This window comes from Accipiter gentilis, chromosome 5 (assembly GCF_929443795.1).
Source record: "Accipiter gentilis chromosome 5, bAccGen1.1, whole genome shotgun sequence".
NCBI lineage: Eukaryota > Metazoa > Chordata > Aves > Accipitriformes > Accipitridae > Astur > Astur gentilis.
The window spans coordinates 45,163,308-45,183,881 of NC_064884.1; the positions used below are offsets into that span (position 1 = coordinate 45,163,308).

At 62.0% G+C, this 20,574-nt stretch overlaps 2 protein-coding genes across 17 annotated transcripts in view; one reads left to right on the forward strand and one right to left on the reverse strand.

Moving 5' to 3' along the window:
• Positions 1–6,001, forward strand: part of ARHGAP23 (Rho GTPase activating protein 23) — a 39,359-nt gene extending 33,358 nt beyond the window's left edge. For all 3 annotated transcript variants that reach the window (XM_049800677.1, XM_049800676.1, XM_049800675.1), the window contains exons 17-24: positions 23–101; positions 504–577; positions 697–786; positions 966–1,091; positions 1,245–1,286; positions 1,407–1,500; positions 2,988–3,019; positions 3,134–6,001. In XM_049800677.1, coding sequence (XP_049656634.1) covers positions 23–101; positions 504–577; positions 697–786; positions 966–1,091; positions 1,245–1,286; positions 1,407–1,500; positions 2,988–3,019; positions 3,134–4,162 — 1,566 coding nt within the window. In that variant the 3' untranslated portion in view covers positions 4,163–6,001. The remainder of the gene's footprint in view (positions 1–22; positions 102–503; positions 578–696; positions 787–965; positions 1,092–1,244; positions 1,287–1,406; positions 1,501–2,987; positions 3,020–3,133) is intronic.
• A 1,652-nt stretch (positions 6,002–7,653) lies between these two features.
• The window catches only part of SRCIN1 (SRC kinase signaling inhibitor 1), an 80,307-nt gene continuing 67,386 nt past the window's right edge, over positions 7,654–20,574 (reverse strand). For 7 of the 14 annotated variants that reach the window (XM_049800499.1, XM_049800498.1, XM_049800496.1 and 4 more), the window contains 9 exons: positions 20,368–20,515; positions 19,174–19,486; positions 18,541–18,790; positions 18,176–18,330; positions 17,907–18,059; positions 17,017–17,145; positions 13,926–15,191; positions 11,841–11,978; positions 7,654–8,753 (listed from right to left, as the gene is read on the reverse strand). In XM_049800499.1, coding sequence (XP_049656456.1) covers positions 8,370–8,753; positions 11,841–11,978; positions 13,926–15,191; positions 17,017–17,145; positions 17,907–18,059; positions 18,176–18,330; positions 18,541–18,790; positions 19,174–19,486; positions 20,368–20,515 — 2,936 coding nt within the window. In that variant the 3' untranslated portion in view covers positions 7,654–8,369. The other 7 variants (XM_049800500.1, XM_049800502.1, XM_049800497.1 and 4 more) reach the window with 7 other exon arrangements.

The following is a 20,574-nucleotide window of genomic DNA, read 5'->3' on the forward strand; positions in this document are numbered from 1 at the left end:
CAGCCTCTTCTCTCCCCCGCAGCGGTGGCAGGATCTGAACGTCATTAGCAGCCTGTTGAAATCCTTCTTCCGAAAGCTGCCCGAGCCCCTTTTCACTGACGGTAAGTCGCTGCGCCCCAACCGTCCGCTTCCCCTGGGGGCCATCGGAGCCCCCAAAGTGGCCACAGATGACCCCGTGCTGATGGCCGCGTGTCGATGGCCGGTAGCAGGCTGAGCGGCAGCCCCAGAGCCCGTCCCACCCGTCCCGTGTTGGGGACATGTCCCCAGACCCTGCAACAGAGCGAACCAGCGCCCACCCAAGGCGAGGGGCTCTGCAGACCCCCCTCATCGCTGAGTCCCCTTGTCTTTGTCCCTCCTTGCCCTTCTATGCCCTGTCCCAGTGGGACCCCACCAGCACCCGGTCCCCTCCCCAGCATCTCCAGCTGGTGCATCTGGGGGTCCCTAGCCCCGGGGGGTGCCCTTTCCCCTCGCCCAGCTCTGACCCCTCCACGTCCCGCTTTCAGATAAGTACAACGACTTCATTGAGGCCAATCGGATAGAGGACGCCAGTGAGAGGATGAGGACGCTGCGGAAGCTGGTAGGGAGATGGGGCAGGGGTTGGGGTGGGGGGCACAGCCCGGAGCCCCTCTTTTGGGGCTGGCACGGGTGGGAAGGGCGAGGGGTAGAGCTGAGAGGTGACCTGGTGCCTCCCTGCAGATCCGGGACCTGCCAGGTCACTATTACGAGACACTCAAGTTCTTGGTGGGTCACCTGAAGACCATCGCTGACCACTCGGAGAAGAACAAGGTACCGACCACCCGCGCCGGGGCCAGGCAGGCTCTCCCAGACCCCTGCCCCACCTCGAGCCCCCCCAGCTTGGGCTGAGCTGCAGCTCCCAGTGGGGTGGGAAGGGAGACGGTGCTTGATGGAGCGGCGAACGCTGAGGGGTGGCCATGGGCAAGCGGTAACCCCGGCTCCGGTTGCAGATGGAGCCCCGAAACCTGGCCCTGGTGTTCGGCCCCACATTGGTGCGAACATCTGAGGACAACATGACCGACATGGTGACGCACATGCCTGACCGCTACAAAATCGTGGAGACCCTCATCCAGCACGTAAGTGGTATTGGTGGGTGGGTGGGTGGGCACCGGTCTGGCTGGAGGAGGGGGCTGACCCACACCCCGGGCATGGGGGACGGGGGGTCCCCGGCTGTGCCAGGCTCCCACTGCTCCTCACCGGTCTGTAACCCCTTTCCCATCTCCCCACAGTCGGACTGGTTCTTCAGCGACAAGGAGGACAAGGGCGAGAAGGTGAGTCCCGTCCTCCCTGGGGGGGGGTCTCGCCGGGGGGCAGGGGGGGGCACAGACCCCCGGTTGGAAACTGGGGTGCCGTCGGCAGCCTCCTGACCATCGTACCCCCTCCCCTTGCAGACCCCCGTGGATGAGAAGGAGGCTCAGTCCGTGCCCAACATCGAGTACCTGCTCCCCAACATCGGCAGGACCGCGGCGCCCGGCGATGCCGCAGGTGAGGAGCAGTGCCCGTGGCACCGGCCCCTCCGGTCCTGGCACCGGGGCACCCCGGGGCACCTCTCCAGCCGCTCCGTCCCCCCCGTGCTCACACCGCTGCGGGCAGCCAGCCCGGCTCGCCGTGGCCACGGTGCTGAAGCGGGATGTCCCAGCACCCACCTTACTGGAAAACGGGGACATCCCCCCTGGGGGTGCCAGCAGAGCCCCCTCCCCACCCTCTCCCGTCACCCTTCTCTCCGGTGGCTGCTCCTCATCCCTCCGCAAACCCGGCCAGCCGTGGCACCCTGGCAGCCCACGGGACCCCTGCCCAAACCCGCTCCCCCGTGCCGGCCCACGCTGCCAACCCGGACACTGGGAGACTTTGATGTTCGACTGATTTCTTACGTTCTTTCCTTGAACTTCTCTGTGCTGTCCTCTTCCTCCTCCTCCTCTTCCTCCTCCAGCGGACCTCCTCGAGAGCTAGAGCGGGTACAGTGTTGATCCTGGGTGCATTGCTCACGCACTAACTCCTCGGGGTGACCACGAGAGAGCGGGAGCAGGGTGGGTGGGCGGTGGGAGGGAAGGGGGGCCCTGTCCTGCCTGGCCACTGTCCCCAGCATCAGGAGGGGCTGCCGAACCCCTGGGGAGCCCCAAATCATTTAACCCTGGTTCTCCAACATCGTTGGCCAGTGACTGCGGTGCTGCTGGGGCTGCTGTTGGCGTCCCCTGGCAGGGATGGGTGCTGGGTGTCCCAGGACCGGCACGCCCAAATACCAGGGTATGGGGGTCCTGATGCCCCGGGGAGGGTCAGCACCCCCTTTCTGCCTCCCCCTCTCTCGTTGTCAGCATCTGCTAACCCCGTCCCGGGGCGTGCGGGGCGGGAGAGGGTGTCTGTTGTCTTGTCCTTGTCCTTCACACTATGGCAGCAGGGCCAGGGCTGTCTGTCACCCCCATGTCCCCACTTGCCCCCCTAATCCCCCTCCTCCGGGGAGCTGGGGCAGCCCCACGGCCTGTCCCAGCCCATCCCAGACCCTGCTCCGAGTCTGGATGTGGTATCGAGCTGGCTCCTCATACCCCATCCCGGTGACAGCGCCGTGCCCAGCCCCGGTCCCCTCCGTGCCCCGTGGCTGTGGGAGGGTTGGGGTCCTGCCGCTGGGGTCCTGGCTGTGTTTCCCAGCTGTGTGTGCCTGCGTGTCCCGTCCCCCCCTTATCCCCACTCCTCACCTTGGGGCTCTGAAGCGGGCGAGTGGTGCTGGGGACCCCCCCACCGTGCACCACCGGAGCCCCCCGCAGCCTCCCGGCACCTCCTGCGGCCGCTGGCACACAAACCCGCTCGGCGTTGGCATCCCTGCCGGGGGCCAGCCGCTCTGATGGCCCCGGCATGTCCCCATCCCGGTTTGGGAGAACAAAGCAGCATCCCCCAGCTCTACCCACCGAACCCCCTCCCCAGCACGGACCCAACCCCGGAGCCCGGCTAACCCCCCCTCTCTCCGCTCTGCTTTACAGGCTCGACCTGCAGCGGCTCCGCCAAACCGAAGGTAAGAGGGTGCCGGGCTGGGGGCTGGCAGGGAGGGATGCGATGGCTCGGACACGGAGCCCGTTCCTAACCCCGGCACCGCCATCCCTAATCCTGGTGTCACCGTCTTCCCCAGGGCACGTGGCCGTCGCGAAAGGCACCGCCGCACCGGGAGCTCCTCGCCATCCCCTTCGTCTCGGCTGCCGCCCGCAAGAGGAAGAAGAGGAGAGAGGCCGAAGGCATCGGGAGCAGCACCGACGACGATGCGGAGCGCAGGGATACCCCGGGTCGGGAGCGGGAGGACGAAGGGACCGCGGCTGCCCCGCTGGGACCCAGCAAAGCCTCCCGCGGCACCGGTGCCGAGCCGGCGGTCCCCAGCCCGGCCGGGATGGAGCGGGAGAGTTCCCTGGAGCCTGGGGGGGCTGGATCCGAACCGGCGCCGGACGCCCGCTCCATCGTGTCGGGCTATTCCACCCTGTCCACCATGGACCGCAGCCTGTGCTCCGAGGTGCAGTCGGTGGCCGGGAGCCGCGGGGAGGAGGCGGACGATGAGCGCAGCGAGCTCAGCCACATGGAGACGGACACGGAAAGCCGGGAGGGTGCCCGACCCCGGCCGGGGCAGGCAGACGGGGGAACCGGGGATGAGGACAAGGGACCCCTCGGCCGTCCTTCCTTCAACTCCCACCGTCTGATCCAGTGCGACACGCTGGCCCGCAGAAAGCTGGGCCGGCCCCGGCCGGCCGGTGAGACCCCGGCACCCACCGGAGAGGACCGGGGCTGGACCCCCCCAGGTCGGCCCTCGCTGCGGGAACAGCTCCGGCAGCGCCTGCGGGCCTCGGCCGATGACATGGGGGTCCGTTTGCGTCGAGCCCACTCTCCCGAGACCCGCCGCAAGAAGAGCAGTTGGCGTCGGCACACCGTGGTGGTCCCCGGTGGGCTCAAGGACCTCAACTTCAACGAGTGGAAGGACCCACGGGGGCTGGAGATGTCCCCGGGACCCTGCCGCGACAAGGACTCGGGGCTCAGCAGCCTGGAGTCCACCAAAGCTCGACCTCCGGCACCCACCCCGGCACAACCCGGTGCTGCCGGCGAGGGGCCGGCCGCCAAGACCCCCCCGGGCAGCCCCGGCCCCCCGGCCCCCCTACGCTTTCCCCAGTGTCTCTGACCTCCTGAGATGCCCCCCCCACCGCGGCTTCCCTGCCCACCCCCCCTTTTTCAGCCAGTGTTTAATTTAAGGACTCGCCTTCGTTCTTGTATTTAATTGTGCTCTGGACAAGCTGCTTTTATTTAACGAGTCTCGGTGGCCCCCCCCCCCGTGCCACGGGTGGGACAAAGCCACCTTGTCCCCCTCGCTTTGGGGACCGGCAGGGTCCCACGGTGGTCCCGTGCCACAGCCTGGCCATTCCGTGGTCCCCCAGCCCCCGGGCAGTGCCAGGAGGGTTGGGGGCTGGATTTGGGGAGGGGGGAGCTCATGGGGACTGTCCCCACCCCGGGCGGTGGTGGCCCCGCTGTCCCAAACCGCGGCGGTGTGAAGTGCGGGCACTTCCCTGGGTGCTGCCACCGAGGTTGCCCTCACCGGAGACCCTTCCCAAACCGGGGACCCTCGGTGCCATCGCACCGACGACGGGCGCGCTTTGTGCCGCGGGGTCTGGGCTCTGCGCCGGGGTGACGGATGGGGTCCCCAAAAGGCTGGGTGTTTGCACGGGAGTGGGAGTGAGGAGAGGGGCTGGCGTAGAGGGGCACACCGCTGGGGGGGGGGACACACATGCTGCTGTCCCCTGCGTCGCCGTGAGCCACAGCCACGATCCGGCAGCAGCTCAGCACCCGGGGTGCTGTCTGGCACGGCACGGCACAGCATGGCCCCCTCCCCAGCCCTGCTCCCCCCAATCCAGGCCAGAAGCACTTTAGGAAGGGGGTGCGATGCAGCCGCCTGGGGTGGAGGAGGGGGGGGGGGGGGGAGATATGGGGGCGCGGGGACCCCCAGCCTCGCCGGTGCGGGCACACACGTGCCACGGGCTCGGGCGGCTGCTGCCGGGGTGGGTGTCAAGTCACGTCACTGTTTCTCCGTGTCGTTCTCATACGTTATGCAAATATTTGCTGTAAAGTTGTTTTTTTTGGTTTTTTTTGGTTTTTTGGGTTTTTTTTTGTAAATATTGTCTTTGACTGTGTAACATATTACAAAGGATTTATAAGGATTTTTTAAGAAGTTTTGCTCAGCTGAAAGGCCAGCCCTAACCAGGGGATGTGCTGGACCAGTGTTGACTTTTTAAACCCTCCTGCATGTGCCCCCCCCGGCGTGTTGTACGAGTTCGGCCGCGGAGCCGGTATATGCAAAACTGCAAAAAAAAACCAACCCCAACCAGACCCCAACAAAACCACCCCGCTTCGGACGCTGCCCCCCCTGCCCCAGACCCGGTCTAGATATTGGAAATAAACTGGTTATTCAAGGAGGTGGTTTCCTGCCATTATTGCTTCCCCGGCTTGGGGGGGGTTCAGTACATGGACCCCCCCCCCCCCTTTCCCTGTGCCGCAGGTCCTGGAGCACCGGCAGCATCCAGGGAAGGGTTTATCCCAGCTTTTCTATGAGCCCGGGGGGAAGGAGAGGGGACCCCCCCCCGCACACCCACCGACCCATCCCCAGGGGCTGTGGGACCAGGGTGGTCTTGGGGTCGGGGCTATCCCACCCCATCACCAGCACAGCGACACGAGAGACCAAACCTGGGGGGAAAAAAGTGCCGTAGAGAAAAAAAAAAAAAGTAATTTTATTAAAGCCAGACACTCTGATAGAAAAGAAAAGTAATAAAGGGAAAAGAAAAATAAAAAGCAACCCTTTGTCATCGGAGTTTGCAAGTTACAATGGTCACGTTGCGCACAGAACTACCCATGGCATCCACAGCGACACAGGGAGAGCGATGGGCACAGGGCGGGGGCGGCGGGGGGCCAGCCCCCCCCCGGCCCCCGCCTCCGCCCTGTGCAAGGCCTTTTATTTTTTTTTTTTTTTTCAATTATTTTTTTTCTTTTAAAACAGTTCACAAGAAAATTCATGCTAAGAGACACACGACGTTGTAGAAACCCCAAAACAGCCTCTAAAGAGTATTAGGAATTTTTTTTTTTTTTTTTTTTTTTTTTTTTTTTGTCCTTTTAAAAGTTGTAGCCTTTTTTAAACAACATCCAGACGAGTAAAGCAGGGTGCGCATGCAGCGGGCGCCTCCGACACATGCACAATGCAGGCAGCGCTTTTTTTTCTTTTTTTTTTTGCTTTTTTTTTTTTTGGACCATTTTTGCAACAGTTTTCTTTTTTTGTCCTTTCCCCCCCCCCCCCCCCCTCCCAGTTTAAACCAGAATCAAGGTTTGTGGTTTGGTTTTTTTTTTTGTTGTTTTTTTTTTTTTTTTTTTTTTTTTTTTGTCCTCTTGCTACAGCGAAGGCACCGGGTTCGGTGCTCACGGACGGTTTGCATGATGCCATGAAAGGACGGACGCACACGCACGCACGCAGAGACACACGCTCACGGAGAAACCAGCCTGATGGGCAGCGAGGTGGGGTTGGGGGGGGGGGGGGGAAATGGGTGCAAGCCAGCGCCACGCACCCCCCTCGCCCAGCACCGTGCACCCCGTCACCCAGTGCCACCCTCCTGGTCTGGAGGTGGTGGTGGGGAGTCCCCCGCACCGTGGCACCCACCAGTGGCAATACCTGGGTGGGGGGGTCCAGGGTCAAAGCTGGGGTGCAGCAAAGGGAATGTCCCCCCCCGTCCCCCCCCAACAGCGGGAGCTTGCTCCCAGCGGGATGGGTGTCCCGGCACACCCATGGGTGCTACCAGGATGGGGCTGCACTAATTACAGCCCCCCCACACCCCACCCCTTTGCACCCACATGTCCATGTCCCTGGGGGGGGGGGGGGGGGACGGGACACAACACGGTGGCACTTGTCCCCCTCACACCCCCAGGACAGCAAGGTGTTGGGGGGGGGGGGCTGTCTGCAGGTCCCCCCCCTCCATGGGTGCTGGCAGGATGGAGGGGGGCACGTCCAGCCCCATGGGTGGATGGGTGTGGGTTGGGGGGGGCTGTGATGAGGGGGAGACAGTGGGGAGAGGGGTGACACCCCCCCCCCCCCCCAATGTCCCGGCCATAAGAAGCTGCGGCTTTGCTACAGTGTTTCACTTTGGTACCAAGAAAAAGAATTAAAAATTAAATCAAACGCATCAAGTGACCGCTATTGCTGCTGGGAGGTGGGTGCTTGCAGCACCCCGGGGCCGTCACCCGTGGGAGTCAGCGTCCCCGGGGGCACCCAGCCCCTTCCACCCCCTGCTCCAGCGAGGGACTGGGACGGGAACGGGACAAGGAAGGTGCTGGACGGAGGGTGCGAACTCAGCAGAGGGGCTAACAAGCCGCTAGGAACCGACCCTCTCAAAATCACAAGGAGCTATAGTCTAACCAGGGAAGAAAATCCACCCCCTAATATACCAGACGTGAAGAGATTTATTTCTTTTCTTTTCTTTTTAAATATTTATATATATATTTATATTACGTATATTATATATATATAATATGTAAATATATTTTTTAAAACAATATAAAATGTTAAGACACTTCACTTAAATGTAAAGAGTTGCTTTTTGCAATCCAAAGAAATTGCATCATGATTTTTTTTTTTTTTTGGTTTTTTTTTTTGTCTGTTTTTTTTTTTTCTCTTTGTTATTCAAAAAAGGCTCGTTCTTCTGTACAAAAATGATTGATATACAAAAAAAGAAAGGGGGGGAAAAGAAGAAAAATAATTAATAATAATAATAATAATAAAAAAAAAACCAACCCAAGGACAAACTAGCCAACAAAAGGAGTGATTCGATCTCGTGTTGCACTGCGGCTGGGCTGCGCTGGCGGCAGCGTTGGGTACGGGCGCACGCAGCGCACACGCACGCACACACACGCACACCCCGTGCACACCCCGTGCACACCCCGTGCACACCCAACTGGCTCGGCTGTGCCGATGGGTGCTGGACACGGGCAAGCCATCGCCTGCCCTGCACCCTGGGGACCCCCCCAACCCCAGGTCCCCCCCAGGTTTGGGGTCCAGGGAAGGACCGCGGGGTCACCAGTTGCGGCGTGGGGGTCCCCGTCCGGCACCTCTGCCGGAGCGGGGGGCTCCTGGGACCCATCCCGCCTGCTTGTCCCCAAGGGCGTTTGGCGCTCGGGAGGGGGACGGAGGTCTGGCAGGGTGTCCCCGAGCGGTCGGAGCCCCCCCACCAAGCATCACAGCATCCCTCTGCCCCAGCCATCGCGCCCACCCGGGCGACCATTTAAAGTGCTACGTTCTGACCCCAGGGGGAGGACGGGCACCCTGACTCGACCCCTTTCCATCTCCCCCCCCCCCCATTTTACATCCTCGGCCTTCGGCCCCTCCGGCACGCCCGCGCACCCCGCGGCATCTCTCCCGGCTCCCTCTTTCCCAACCCTCGCGCTATCCCCCGTCCCCCGGGAACGTCGGGGCTGGCGGGGTGCTGCCTGTCACCCATCGCCGTGACCTGGCCGGAGCGCCGAGCATCCTCTCCTGCGGGCGGGTGGGCGTCGCGGATGCCGGGATGCTCGGCAGGGGAACGAGCGGTCGGGTCGGGGGGTGTTGGGGGCTTCTTCAGCAGCCGCTGTTTCCCACTTTTCCGAGGTGGGATGGGTGCTGCCCGCACGGGCAGCGGGGTCGGGTGCTGCCCGGCGTCCTCCTTGCTTGAAGCTGGTGAAACCGGTGGAGTGAAGCTCTGAGAGCTCTTAAATAAACAGAAAAATGGTGGGGTGGGGGAGAGAGGGAGGGAGAAAAACCAAACCAACAGCAACCCAAACGAACCGAAACGAAAAGGAAAAAAAGAAGGAAAAGGGAGGAGAAAGAGAGAGAGAAACAGAAAGTGGCTGGTTGGCCATTGCAGAGCGAGATGGGAGACAGAAGTCGGGCCGTGGCGGAGCAGAGGCGAGACACAAGTCGGGCCGTGGCGGAGCAGAGGCGAGACACGAGGTCGGCCACATTGGAGCAAGACATTGGAAAAAAAAACCAAAAACAGAAAGAGAGGGACAGGTGGCGATCCCTCCAGGTGCCTCAAGAAGACAAGTCCCAGGGAGGAGGAGCCCAAGGAAGAGAGAAGCCCGGCCCCAGGAGCAGGAGAGCGGTTGGGTGGAGCTGGCAAGGATGCTCAGAATGAGATGGAGGAGTTCCTTGCCCCAAAGGAAGTCAATACGGGGATGGATGTTCTGCCAGATGCGGGTTTTTCTGAGACCGCGGGGGAAGTCTCACTAGCCTCTTTAGATGGTCTAGCGGCCTAGAAAGAAAAGCAAGATTCAAGGAGGAGGAGGAGGAGGAGAAAGGGGAGGAAAGTCAGACAGTTTCTTAAAAAAAAGACAAAAGAAAGGAAAAAAATTAAAAAAAAAAAAAAGGAACGGGGGGGGGAAAACCAAACCAAACAACCAAGAACCAAACAGGAGTTTGTTCAGAAGCAGCATTGAGTTAGGCCTGAGGTCAAGCAGCTGGAAAAGGTCCACCACAAACAGAGCACGAGATGAGCTGGTCCCACGCGTTACTGGATGGGAAGGGGACGTCCCCGAGAGGAGGAGGAGGAGGAGGAGGAGAGAGACGAGAGAGAGATACAGACGGACAGACAGACATGTGGACAGACAGGCACACACAGAGGCGGGCGGGCGGAGGGGAGAGGGGAGAAAGGCAGGGAGGGGGGACAAGAAGGGCAGCGTTAGACCGGGCGCGCACGCCGCACGGCACAGCGCCCAGCTCTGCCGGTTGGCGCCGGGGCTGCCACCGAGGTGCCGTTCGGCCGAGCAGGGCAGAGCTTCGGCAGCCCCCACGCCAGCCCCGGCTCCTCCGAGAGGTGACGGTGCCCACCCCGGTCCCCTATGCCCACCGTGCTGGTGTCATCACCACCAGCAGCGACGTGACCCAACCCTTCTCATGCAAAAGCTGGTCCAAAGGGAGCCGGGATGCCGGGAAGGAAGGATGCTCATAAACCTTCCCGGAATGGGGAGAGGGCTCCTCCAGTCCTCCCCTCGCCCCCGTCGCAGGGAGGTGGGTTGCTGGGTGGGGGCACGGCCAAATCTTGCCCAGGGAGGGCAGCGAGGGCAAAGAAGCAGCAGAAAATTCCTGGTCCGGCCACTCCAGCGAGGGCACCGGTGGGTGCCAGGGGCCGGGTGACCGATGCTGCCACAGGGTGCCCCGAGGCGGAGGCGAGGAGGAGCACGGTGACACTGGGCAGCGGGGACTGTGCTGGTGTGTGGCCTCCGGGGAAGGGGACTTGGTGGCCTCCCTGGGGTCCCCGGGACCAGGAGATGCTTCCCGGCCCCTCGGGGCTCCCAGCACAGCCCTTTCGGCCGGTGTTTCTCTGCTCCCCAGCCCATGGGGCAGCCCTGGACAGGGCACAGAGGGACCTACCTCCCGTCTCTCCCTGATTCTGCAGGGGTGCGAAAACCCACATGCACGTGCGTGTGCTGGAGGGGGCTGGCAGGGAGACCCCAACCTCGAGGATGGACCCTGCCCGGGGACGTCTCGCCACTGCCCTGAGACCATCTCAGTTGCGGTCACGACAAACGGCTCCGACCCGGTGCCAAAGCAGCACCGGGGGGGCTGAGCCCTCTTGCCGGAGCCAGAGGGGGGAATGAGGTGCCCATTTTGCTCATGCGACATTTGCCCAAATTGCATCAAATCCCACCCCGACCCAGGTACAGCTCCAGGGAGCTGGGAAAAACCTCCAGTTTATCCAACAGGGTTTACGGATCCAACAGAACGGGCAAAATCGGGTTTATTGGGTGGTTTGTTAACGCCAGGCCCAGGGAAGGGGATTGAGACACAGAGCGGGGAGCAGGGAAGAGAGGATGGGGTGAACCCCCTCGTGGTCCTGCTGCCCACCTGGGGGGGCAGGAGACGGGAGGGGAGGGCTGGGAGGGGAGAGAGGAGAGGCGACGGGGAGGGGGTTGAGGGCAAGGAACTGGCTGTGGTTACCTTGCCTGTGGCCTGAGCAAGCTGGAGAGCCACCGCCAGCACTGGGGTATCAGCAAGAACAGAGGGGAGCGAGCCCCGCCACCCACGGCAGGAGCGGTCCCCAGGGATGGGAGAGGGATGGGTGCTGGGCTGGGGTGGGGGACACACCATCCCATCCCAAAGCACTCCTCTTCCAGCTGCTGTGGCCCCCCCACCCCCTCCCCACCCTGCCGGGTGTCCCGGTACCATCGCCCTGCCCTGCTCCCGGGATGAACTGCTTTTGAGGACACGGCATCACGGTGCATGGAGGGTCCTGGCTCTCTGAAACCTCCCAGGAGAGGTTGGGCAGCCCCAGCCCCGGGTAAGCGAAGCCCCTTGGAGCCCCTGTGCCAAGCACGTGGCTCTGCAGCGCTCATCGCCGTGGCCAAGATGTTCTGCAAGGAGGTCTCGAGGTCCCTCAGGCTGAGGGGACCAATGCTGGGGCTCAGCCCTTGTCCGTCTGGCACAAAGGGCTGGGGGACAAATGACTCCAGCTTCAGCCTCACACCACACTGGTAATGAGTTTGCCACTCTCAGCACAAAGTTATGTCCCTGTCCCCAGCAGCCAGCTATGGAAACCCCCATGCTGGGCGCAAACCGGGGCGAGAGCCCGTCCTGCACTCCGACAGCCAGGAACCTGCATCCCCAGCCCCACCGGGCTCAGCCAAGACGAAGGGAAACACCGAGAGCACCCAGTCCCCGAAAGCAGCACCCACAGGGTGCCCTCCATCCACACCCTCACCCCATACAAGGCAGCGAGGAAGATGCCGAGGCCGTGGGCAGCCTGCGGCTCACCCTGCTACCAGGAGAGCCGGCCGGAATGGTGCTAGAGATAGACTACCTGCTGCTGGCCCTGGATCCGCATGTACTCCATCCGCTGCTTTATGTGCTTGCTTTTGTCGGGGCTGCCCTGCTGGCTCTGCTTCAGCCGGGATGCCGGGTTCACCACCTTCATGGCTGGGATGGAAACGCCACCGCTCTGTCGGGACAGAGAATTTGGGGGAAAGAGATGTTAAGACCGACAAGTGGAAGCCCCCACCGGCGCCGTTGGCAGCTGGGCATTGCCAGCGCCGGGCGTTGGATGCGTGGAGCTGTGCCGAGCCCCCGCGGCACCACTGTTGCCATCCCTGCCCGGATGGCCCACGGTGGCAAACCCGGGGACACCGGCTCCACGTGCCAAAGGAGCCCTCACATCAGGCAGCGCTTTGGTGAGCTCAGAAACCAGGCAGGACTTACCGACAGCCACCGCTGCAACGCAAAGAGGGAGTTAGGGGCAGACACGGCAAACACCGGGAGACCGAGGGCAGAAGGAGAGCATCCCCGCCGGGGCAGGGGTGCACGGCCAAGAGAAAGGAAAAGAGGCGACGGCAGGCAGAAGCAGATTCCAGGTGGAAACGGCGGCAGTGGGAATACAGAGGTTTTTATTAACTAGCTGTGCACAGATGGAGATACAAAGAGTTGCAAAAGCAGCAGCGAGGGAAGCGTTACCTGTACGCGTGTCCCCTGGCACTGTGGGTCCCTAAAGCGGTGCCCACACGGGAGCCCGGGCAATGCCACATGCCACAGGCTCACCATGTGTCCCCCCACTGCCTGGGGCACCCCGGATCCTCTCCCTGCCATCACTGCTGCCTCCTGCCTGCCCCGTGCTGGGCTTGGACCAGCTGCTGCAGGCAGCAAAACTGGCAGTGCCAATGCCACCCCGGAGACGTGCAATCGCTGCCCAGATTGCACCTCCGACGGGAGAGGGCCAACGGGTGATCGCAGTGGGGCCAGGTTAATAAATCAGCGCAGGCAGAGCTCTCTGCGCTGCCTGTCTTGCCTGCCCTGCTTTGTGATCCTCAATGGTCCCATGGATGGGACACGGGGACTCCTGTACCCCACAGGACAAGGAAATCCAATTCCTGCCTGCACCGCGCCTTCCCCAGTGCCCCAGCATCCCTGGCACGAGCAGGCACTGGATCTCAGCCTTCACAACCAACTCGCAGCATCCTTGAAAGGTGGCACAAGACCTGCCCTCTCCCACTCTGCTTTTGGGACTGAGTAAGCCAGCCCCGACTGCGCAGCCTCTCCTGCCAAACCCTGAGCTGAGCTTTGCTTTGTGCGTACCCGTGCCCGTGCCAGCCACGGCCATAAATCCATCCCGCAGCTCTGGCTCTAGTTTGCCTGGCTCCGACGGTGCAGGGGGAGCTGACAACAGGAGAAATTGCAGCTACACCCGGTTGACGGCCCATTCACCCAGCGAGAGCACCGCAACGGGGCCGCAGTGTCGCCGAGAACCGGGACTGAGATAATTGCTGCAAATGAAAAAGGAGATTTATTCCCCAGCGCTGACTGTTAATAAAGGAGCAGGCTGACGTCGGAGCGGCTCAGGGTGTTTTCCCCCCTCTTTTCCCAGCTATTCAGCCAGCCGAGCGGCTGCTGCGGATTCCAGCAGAAACCAATTTGGATGGCTTCAGGGAGCCCGCGCTGTGATTTAATTAGGAGAAACAGCTGCCATGCTCAAACTGCAGTTCATTAGAAAAGTGCTTATGCAAAACAAGGGATGCTGCTTCATCACCCAGTGCACCCAGCCCTTGCCGGCCCCATGGGATGCTCATCATCCCCATGCTCCTCACCAGCGGAGTGCTCAACCCCAAAACGTGCCAGGGCAGAAGATACCAGGTAGCTGTGGTCTAATTCGGTGCTATGCACAGCAAGGGATGGGCACTCAGTGGCACCGGCACCAGTTCTGCTGCCTGCAGTCTCACTCCTGTTTGCCTGCACTTCCCAAACCCGTTCGAGTGACAGGGAGAAAAGGAGATTCGTTTTCCACCTTGGCTCTGCCTGGAGGTAGAGTCACAGAGAGGGAGCAGGTAGAGGTGGAGGAAGAGAGACATCAGAGTGAGTCCAGGGCAGAGCACAGCAAGAGGGATAACAGAAAATAAACCTGCGGAGTGTCGAGGGGGAGCTGCGGCTTGGGTAGCAGAGGTGGCTTGGTCTTGCTTGGAGATGGACTCTCGGGAGCATCGTCTTTGGTCTGACTGAGGTCCAGGGCAGTCTCATCATCACAGCTCCTGCGTTTGAGATCCCCCAGACCTTGCTTGGTCTCCTCGCCGGCATCCTTGGATCCCGCTTGTCCTAGCAGTTCTTTAGGGAATACAAATTCAACCGAGGGATGGCTGCTGATCTCACTGATGGTTATTTCCAGCTCACGGATAGTTTCTTCCAGGCTATCCAGTCTCTGGTAGGTGCCTTCATAAATCTCCTTGCTGCGCGCAGTCATGGAGCGGTGAGGGGACAACTGCCCTTTGCAGAGCCCCTCCGCCGCCTTCCCCCCCGCCCCGGTGTCCTCCGTGCCACCTTTGCCGCCGGCAGCCGGAGCCGTGCCACCCCGGCCCTGCGATGCTGCGCAATGGCTTGGCCCTGAGAAAGCAGCGACCTGCTCCTGGAGACGCTCAGCCCGGGACTGTCTGCTTCCCTGCGGGGCTGGACCCCTGCCTGGGAAAGCTCTGGGATTTGGCACCGGGCAGGCTGGGGCTGGTGAGGTGTCCTCCCTTCGTGCTTGTTTGCAAACCCCAGCAGAGTGTCCAGGAGGGAGCGATGCCTCCCGCACTCCCTGCCTGGCTCCTCCTTGGGGGTCCCCATCACCGGGAAACTGGGGGACGGCGCCGGACCCTCTGTTGCCCGCACCGGTGGAGGGGACCACTGCCTCTCCAGCTCCGGGACCCTGGGGACGAGGAGGCTGTGCAGCCAAGAGACTTTGGTGAGAAGCCTTGCTGCTGCCTTCTTGCCCGCCGGCAGCGTTCAGAGCAGCATTCCCTCCTTCTCCCCCCGCGGGACAGCTCGTTTTATGCTTTGAGAGAGACGGGACCTTGCCGGCTGCTAGAGGGAACCTCCACGTCTCTCCGGTTGCATGGGCATGGCCCCGAGATGGGCTGCTCGGGGGCTGTGGGGCTGAGGCTGGAGGGTACCCAGGTGCAGACGGAGACTTTTTGGAGATGCCAGGAGACACACAGCATTTCCTTCCCCCCTCGGGTGTAAGCTCCCCTCCTGCTCCTCCGCTGCCGGCCAGGTCCCCGTGCTCCGAGCAGCCCTTTTCCACCCACACCTCCGGTTCGGCTTCGGGGGACGGCGGTTCGGACACCCACTCGGTGAGCACAATCTGCGGGAGGGAGAAAGCCCTGCTCCCCGGGGCTGCCAGGGCCAACGGCTCCTAGGTAGAGAATTCAGACAGATTAAGAGCCGGGAGAGAGCGGGAGCTGCCGGGGAGCACTGCGTGTCCACGCACACTACTTGGGTCCCCCATTGCTGGTGTCTCCGGGCATCGTAGTGCTGCAGGGAGGTGTTTGGCCACGAAGGGAGATGCTCGGCTCCCTCTTGCCCAGCCCTGACATCCCATCAGTACCCACAGCATGGACAGGCACTGGTTTTCTACTGTGCTTAAGGCAACCTGGGTCTGTGAGATTTTGGCAATAACTTGCCTGGAGTTTTTAGCAAAAATGAGTCGGTGTTGCTGCACCTCCCGCGCGCCTTTGAAAACTCAACTGCCGCAGTCCGGCTCGGATTTCTCCCATGCTGGTATAAACTAGCACGGCACTGGTGCAAGAGCAGAGCCCAGCCCTTGCGGGCTGCTTGGCCCCACAGGACACCACTGCTCCCAGCAGAGCTGAAGGCAGGGGACGAGCCATCGCAAATGAGCTGCCAAGGGGCACCAGCCCTTTAAAACCCCGAGTAGCAAGAAGTCACCTAGAAAAATGCTGTCCTTCCTCCCCCACCTCTCTGTTCTTGTCCCAAGGAGCCGTGCAATTCCTGGGGGACTAGAGCCAGCCGTGCCCTCGGAAGGCGAGCTGGAGAGATGCTCTGGCAGAAGAGGTGCCCCCCCTGCAGCTGCAGCCATCCCTGCCCTGGCCGGGGGGGGCTGCCGCCTCCACAGGGGCTCCACGTGCAACTGGCACCAGCACCGGCACCGTGGCCTCACGGCAGAGCCAGGCAGTACAGCCGTTACTCCATGCTGCCGGGTGGTACAGGATGGACAGAGACGATGTCTGCTCTGGCTCGACGTGTCTTACTCGTGTCCCAGCCCTGGGGGTCTGAGTAGCACCCGGGGCAGAGAGGGAAGGAGGCACGAGTGCTGGGATGGCTACGGAGCTCTGGGTCCGGAGCTGGACCCGTTCAAGCTCTGGGGAGAGGGGTCCTTGCCCACAAGGAGAGGAGATGCTGTTCTGGGGCAGCCGTGGTTGAGTCAGCCCTGGTGCCGGGTCTCCCAGGAGAGGGGAGGGACCCAGCGGGACCCCTGCAATGTACCCAGACCCCCACCAGAGCTCACCTCAACTAGACACTTTTTGGTGAGGGGCTCAGCAGCACCCTCTGTCCTGCTCTTTGCCCCCTTGTTCTCCCACCCTGGGCATCCCCCCGCTCCATCCCATCCACTCTCCAGGCACTTTTCTTTCCTCCTGCTCTCTCCACCCCAGATCCCAAAGAAGAATGGAGGGCAGGAGGGCCGGGAGGGAGCCGGGCTGTGTCCGCTCAGCAGCCGGGAGGGGTGACGGGCACAAGCCAAAGTGGGTCCCAGCAGCCGCTGGCCTCCGGTCCAGCCTTTCCTTCACCTTCCACCCGCATCATGCACATGGAGCAGGGTCTCCCTGCGCAGGGCACGACATGCATCGCCCACCACGGCACCCTTCCAGTGACACCCACCCCGGGCACCCAGTGCAGCACGAGAGTGGTGAGCCCTCCCCGTGCTGTGCCCGGCGCGGTGCTGGGCTGGCCCCTTCCTTCCTCCCATCCATGTAGCTGCAGGATCTGGCCCTGACGGGAGCTGCAGCAGCCCCGTGCTGCTGTTGCATGGGTTAGTGCTCGGTCCTGTGCCATGTCAGTGCCGTACACGCAGTGGCGGTGAGCAAGGGAGTGGAGAGAAGCCATTAGTTTGTTAAATCAGAGAAAGAAGCAGAAGTGAGTTAAAAAGAGGCGGGAGAGGAGGTGGTTAAAGTGCAGCCCGTCAGCAGGAGAAGGGATCGTCGCTCGGAGCGAGCTGTTACCTTCCATCCTTCGGCTGCAACGGAGGCTCCGTTGGGCCACATGTCTGCGTGCCCAGGGGAGACGGCAGCCGTGAGCGGATCGTAACGGAGCTTGGGAAGGAAAGGGGAGGCAGAGCTTCTCTGAAACACCTGGGGAGTCAAACACGGGGGGTTGGAGGAGGGAGGCTTGAGGGTAATGACGACGCAGCCCATGCCTGCAGGGATGCTTGGCAGGGTTACGCCAGGACCAGGGCTTGGCAGTCGTCGGCAGCGAGCGAAACATCGGCTGTTCTCATCAGCCACGGAGACACCCCCGTCCCTCTGCTGCCAACAACATCGCCGGTCCCATCGCCTGCAGCATCACTGGTTCCCCTGCCTCCTGGGGGAAACCCAGCCAACGAAAAGCCAGCCACTACCCACTCGGGCACCTTGCCCGTAGCAAACGGGGGGAGAACGTGGGGCACAGCCAGCCTGGGGGAGCTCAGAGCCTGAGGATGGCATCTCAGGTGGGATCTCTGCAGGGTGCCCTGTGCACAAAACCCAGCAAACCTCCAGCTGAAGCTGCGTAGCGTTAAAAAACACTTTGGTTTAAAGCCCAAGACGGGGTGGAAGTGCTGAAGAGAGACGGTGAACCAAGCACGCAGCAACTGAACCCAGCGAGGGGTCCGGCAGGGTGCAACTGCTCGGTGCTGCCCGTCCCTGTGGCACCGCGTTCCTGCTGGGATACAGGCGAGGAGGGGGAAGCCCACTGCTGTGCCGACATGTGGGATGTCATTTTCCGGACCTGATCCCAAGGTATTCCCTGCGGTTGCCCGGAGCTGGGCACAGCCACGCATGAGCAGACAGGGCAGGGTGGGCATCGCCTCCAGTGCGGGTAAACTGGGGCATCCCGCAGCCCCTCCCGCGCTCACCTCCAGCTCCGCAATGATGCGGTCCTCGTCGTCGTCGTCTTTGATGGCAGATGCAATGATGGGAGGGGTGGACGCTGGCCTGACCACCTCCGACACTGTCCGTCTCAGCTTCACCTGGGGCTTCTGGGTCTCCAGCTCCTCCGACTCGGCCTTCTGCAAGAGGGGAGCAGGGCGGTGAGGGGTGGGGGGCACCAGGAGCCGGGGCTGGTCTTGCCGACGGTGACCGGCTCAGTCCAGCCCAGCAGCCAACCCACGGCCCCGCTCCCTACCTTCATAAAACCAGGCTCCTTCTTGCTGGTGACGATGACTTCGCCGCTGCGGGTTGTGGTCAGCCCGTGGGACGAGGGGAAGCTCCGGCGTGGAGGGGGAGGTGGCGGCGATTTGGAGGGTTTCTCGGTCCGGTACCGTGGAACCGTCAGTTCGTCTGGGCACAAACGATGCTGTGAGGGCACGAGACCTTTCCCTGCCCCTCTAATACAACACCCCGAGGCTCTCCCGCTGCCTTCCCAGGCATAAACCTCCCTTCGGGGCAGTAAACGGCTCAGCCCAGGGAGACCCACCGGTGACGGCACGGCCAGGGGACACGCAGGATCACGCGATCCGGAGGTGGACCCCAGCCTTCCCCGCACCGTACCTGATCCCCTGCGGCCGTTGGGGTCCCCCTTGCCCCCCGACTTCGGTGCGTGCTGCGGCTTGGAGGGTTTGTGCTCAGGCGTGGAGGCAGTGCTGCCGCTGCCCGTGGCTTGCTTGTGCTTGGCAGCGAACTCCAGGTCAGGGATGGCCTTCATCAGCTCGGCTTGCGTCTCCTCCAGGAGACGGTTGATGTCCTTGGCGCTGTACTGGGTCAGCGCTGCCCGCTTCTCCTCCCAGTCCCGCTCGGCAGCCTGCGGACGGCAGGCAGAGCCCACTGCAGCCCCCAGCCATGCAGCAGCTTCTCCTGCCCTTGCAGGCAGGAGGTGACCCGCAGCTCTGCTTGCCACCATCCCCCCCCCCAACCTGCTGTCGAGCCCAGGAGGGGTTGGCAGGGGGGGCCACCGCTGCCCCCCATCCCCTAGCCGCACACCCCTCGGAGTAAAATTGGGGATGCTCCCAAGGCTGCGTCGCCTGGGGGTCCCCACCCTGCAGACACCCCAATGGCCACAAACCCAGCAAGGAGGAGGATGGAGCCAGTTCCTGTCCCCAGTTTTAGCTGGGAGACATAAGGATAGACCCTCTAGAAGAGGCCCCCAAACCCCCCCCAGCTGAGGAACCCACCGCAGGCTCTCACCTCCACGGATACAGCTTTGTCCGCACTCTTCTTGCTGGGGGTCTCCGGCCCCGTCTGGGTCTTGGCGGGTACCATCTCCGGAGCTCGGGAAGGGTTATTGCTCTTGGAGGGATGGGTCTGGGTTTGGGGGGGGCTGTGCCCAAAGCTGGGCATGGCCAGGGTCTCGGTGGCAGCCGTCAGGTGGTGGAGGTTCACTGGGGGGCTGGTGGGCATCTCCAAATCCAGCCCTTTGCTGAAGTCGGTCTCAGGGGCCACTTTCTTGGGGGACTGGCTGAGGTTGCTGGGGGAGGTCCACACGCCCTCGTCCACTTGCCTGCCAGGGACAGAGCGAAGGTGCTGGGGTGGCTGCACGGTACGGGGTGGGGGGGTTACTGCACCCTTTCCAAGCCACACCACAAAAAAACCTTGCTCTCCTGCAACTCTGCGTTACATGGCTGAAGGTTTAGGTTCTCTGATGCCTAGGGAGGGGTTGGAGTTGATGCTACAGCCTCTCTTGGGGGAGCACACGAATGAGCTCCTCTACCTGGCTGTCCACTTTCATGAACCTCGTAGGAAACTGGATCTCTCCGAATCCTGCCCCTCCGTCAGATCTGGCTGAAACTGCCCTTGGGATTCAGGAGTTATTAGGGCTGGGGAATGACAGGTAGGCAGATTCAGACACTGCATGATCTTATAAGCTCATTTCTGTAGAAAACCAGGCTAGCAATGAGCCCGAGGCGAGCCCGGTGCCGGAGCGCTCCTCCTGCAGCGTGGCCGAGCTGTAAGCCATCCCAAAAGGTCTCGTAATGGGAAGAGGCAGGTAGGCTCAGCCACGGTGCATGGCCCAGCCTGCCACTATCATTAGATCTGGAAGATGATTTTTCTCCAGCAGAACATTTTTCTGCTCCTCGGGAAAGAGATTTCTGATCAGGCTAAGGGTTGCCTTTCTATCTGGAGATACGACCGTGCTTTTTTCAAGGTGATAAGGAAAAGTCAGTTTAAAAAGAAGGGTTCTCACATACACACTGGAAAGGACCAAGGGCACTTTTTAGTTCCTTAGCAGAAAATCGAGCCTTTTCTCAGCAGCCCTTAGGATTTGGATCTGTGACACAAAGAGGATACCGGCACACACACGGGGGGACACAGGGACAACTGAAGAGACAGGCTGTGTCTTCCAAGATGCTCAAGAGGCCAGAGTTGGGGCTTGGTGCTCACCTGCGGATCTGGGCGAGGGTGTCCGTCACCGTCTTGCAGCGTTTGAGCAGACCATCGAGGCGGTTCGGCTCCTCCTTGAGGAATTTGACTGCTTCCACCTCCACCCGCAGCACCACCCGCATCTTGCTCTGCAGGCTGGGGAACTGGGCTGGGGTGGGAGAATGTGGGGGGGTCATCAGGGCCCTGTCGTGCTGGGGACCCTCTCCC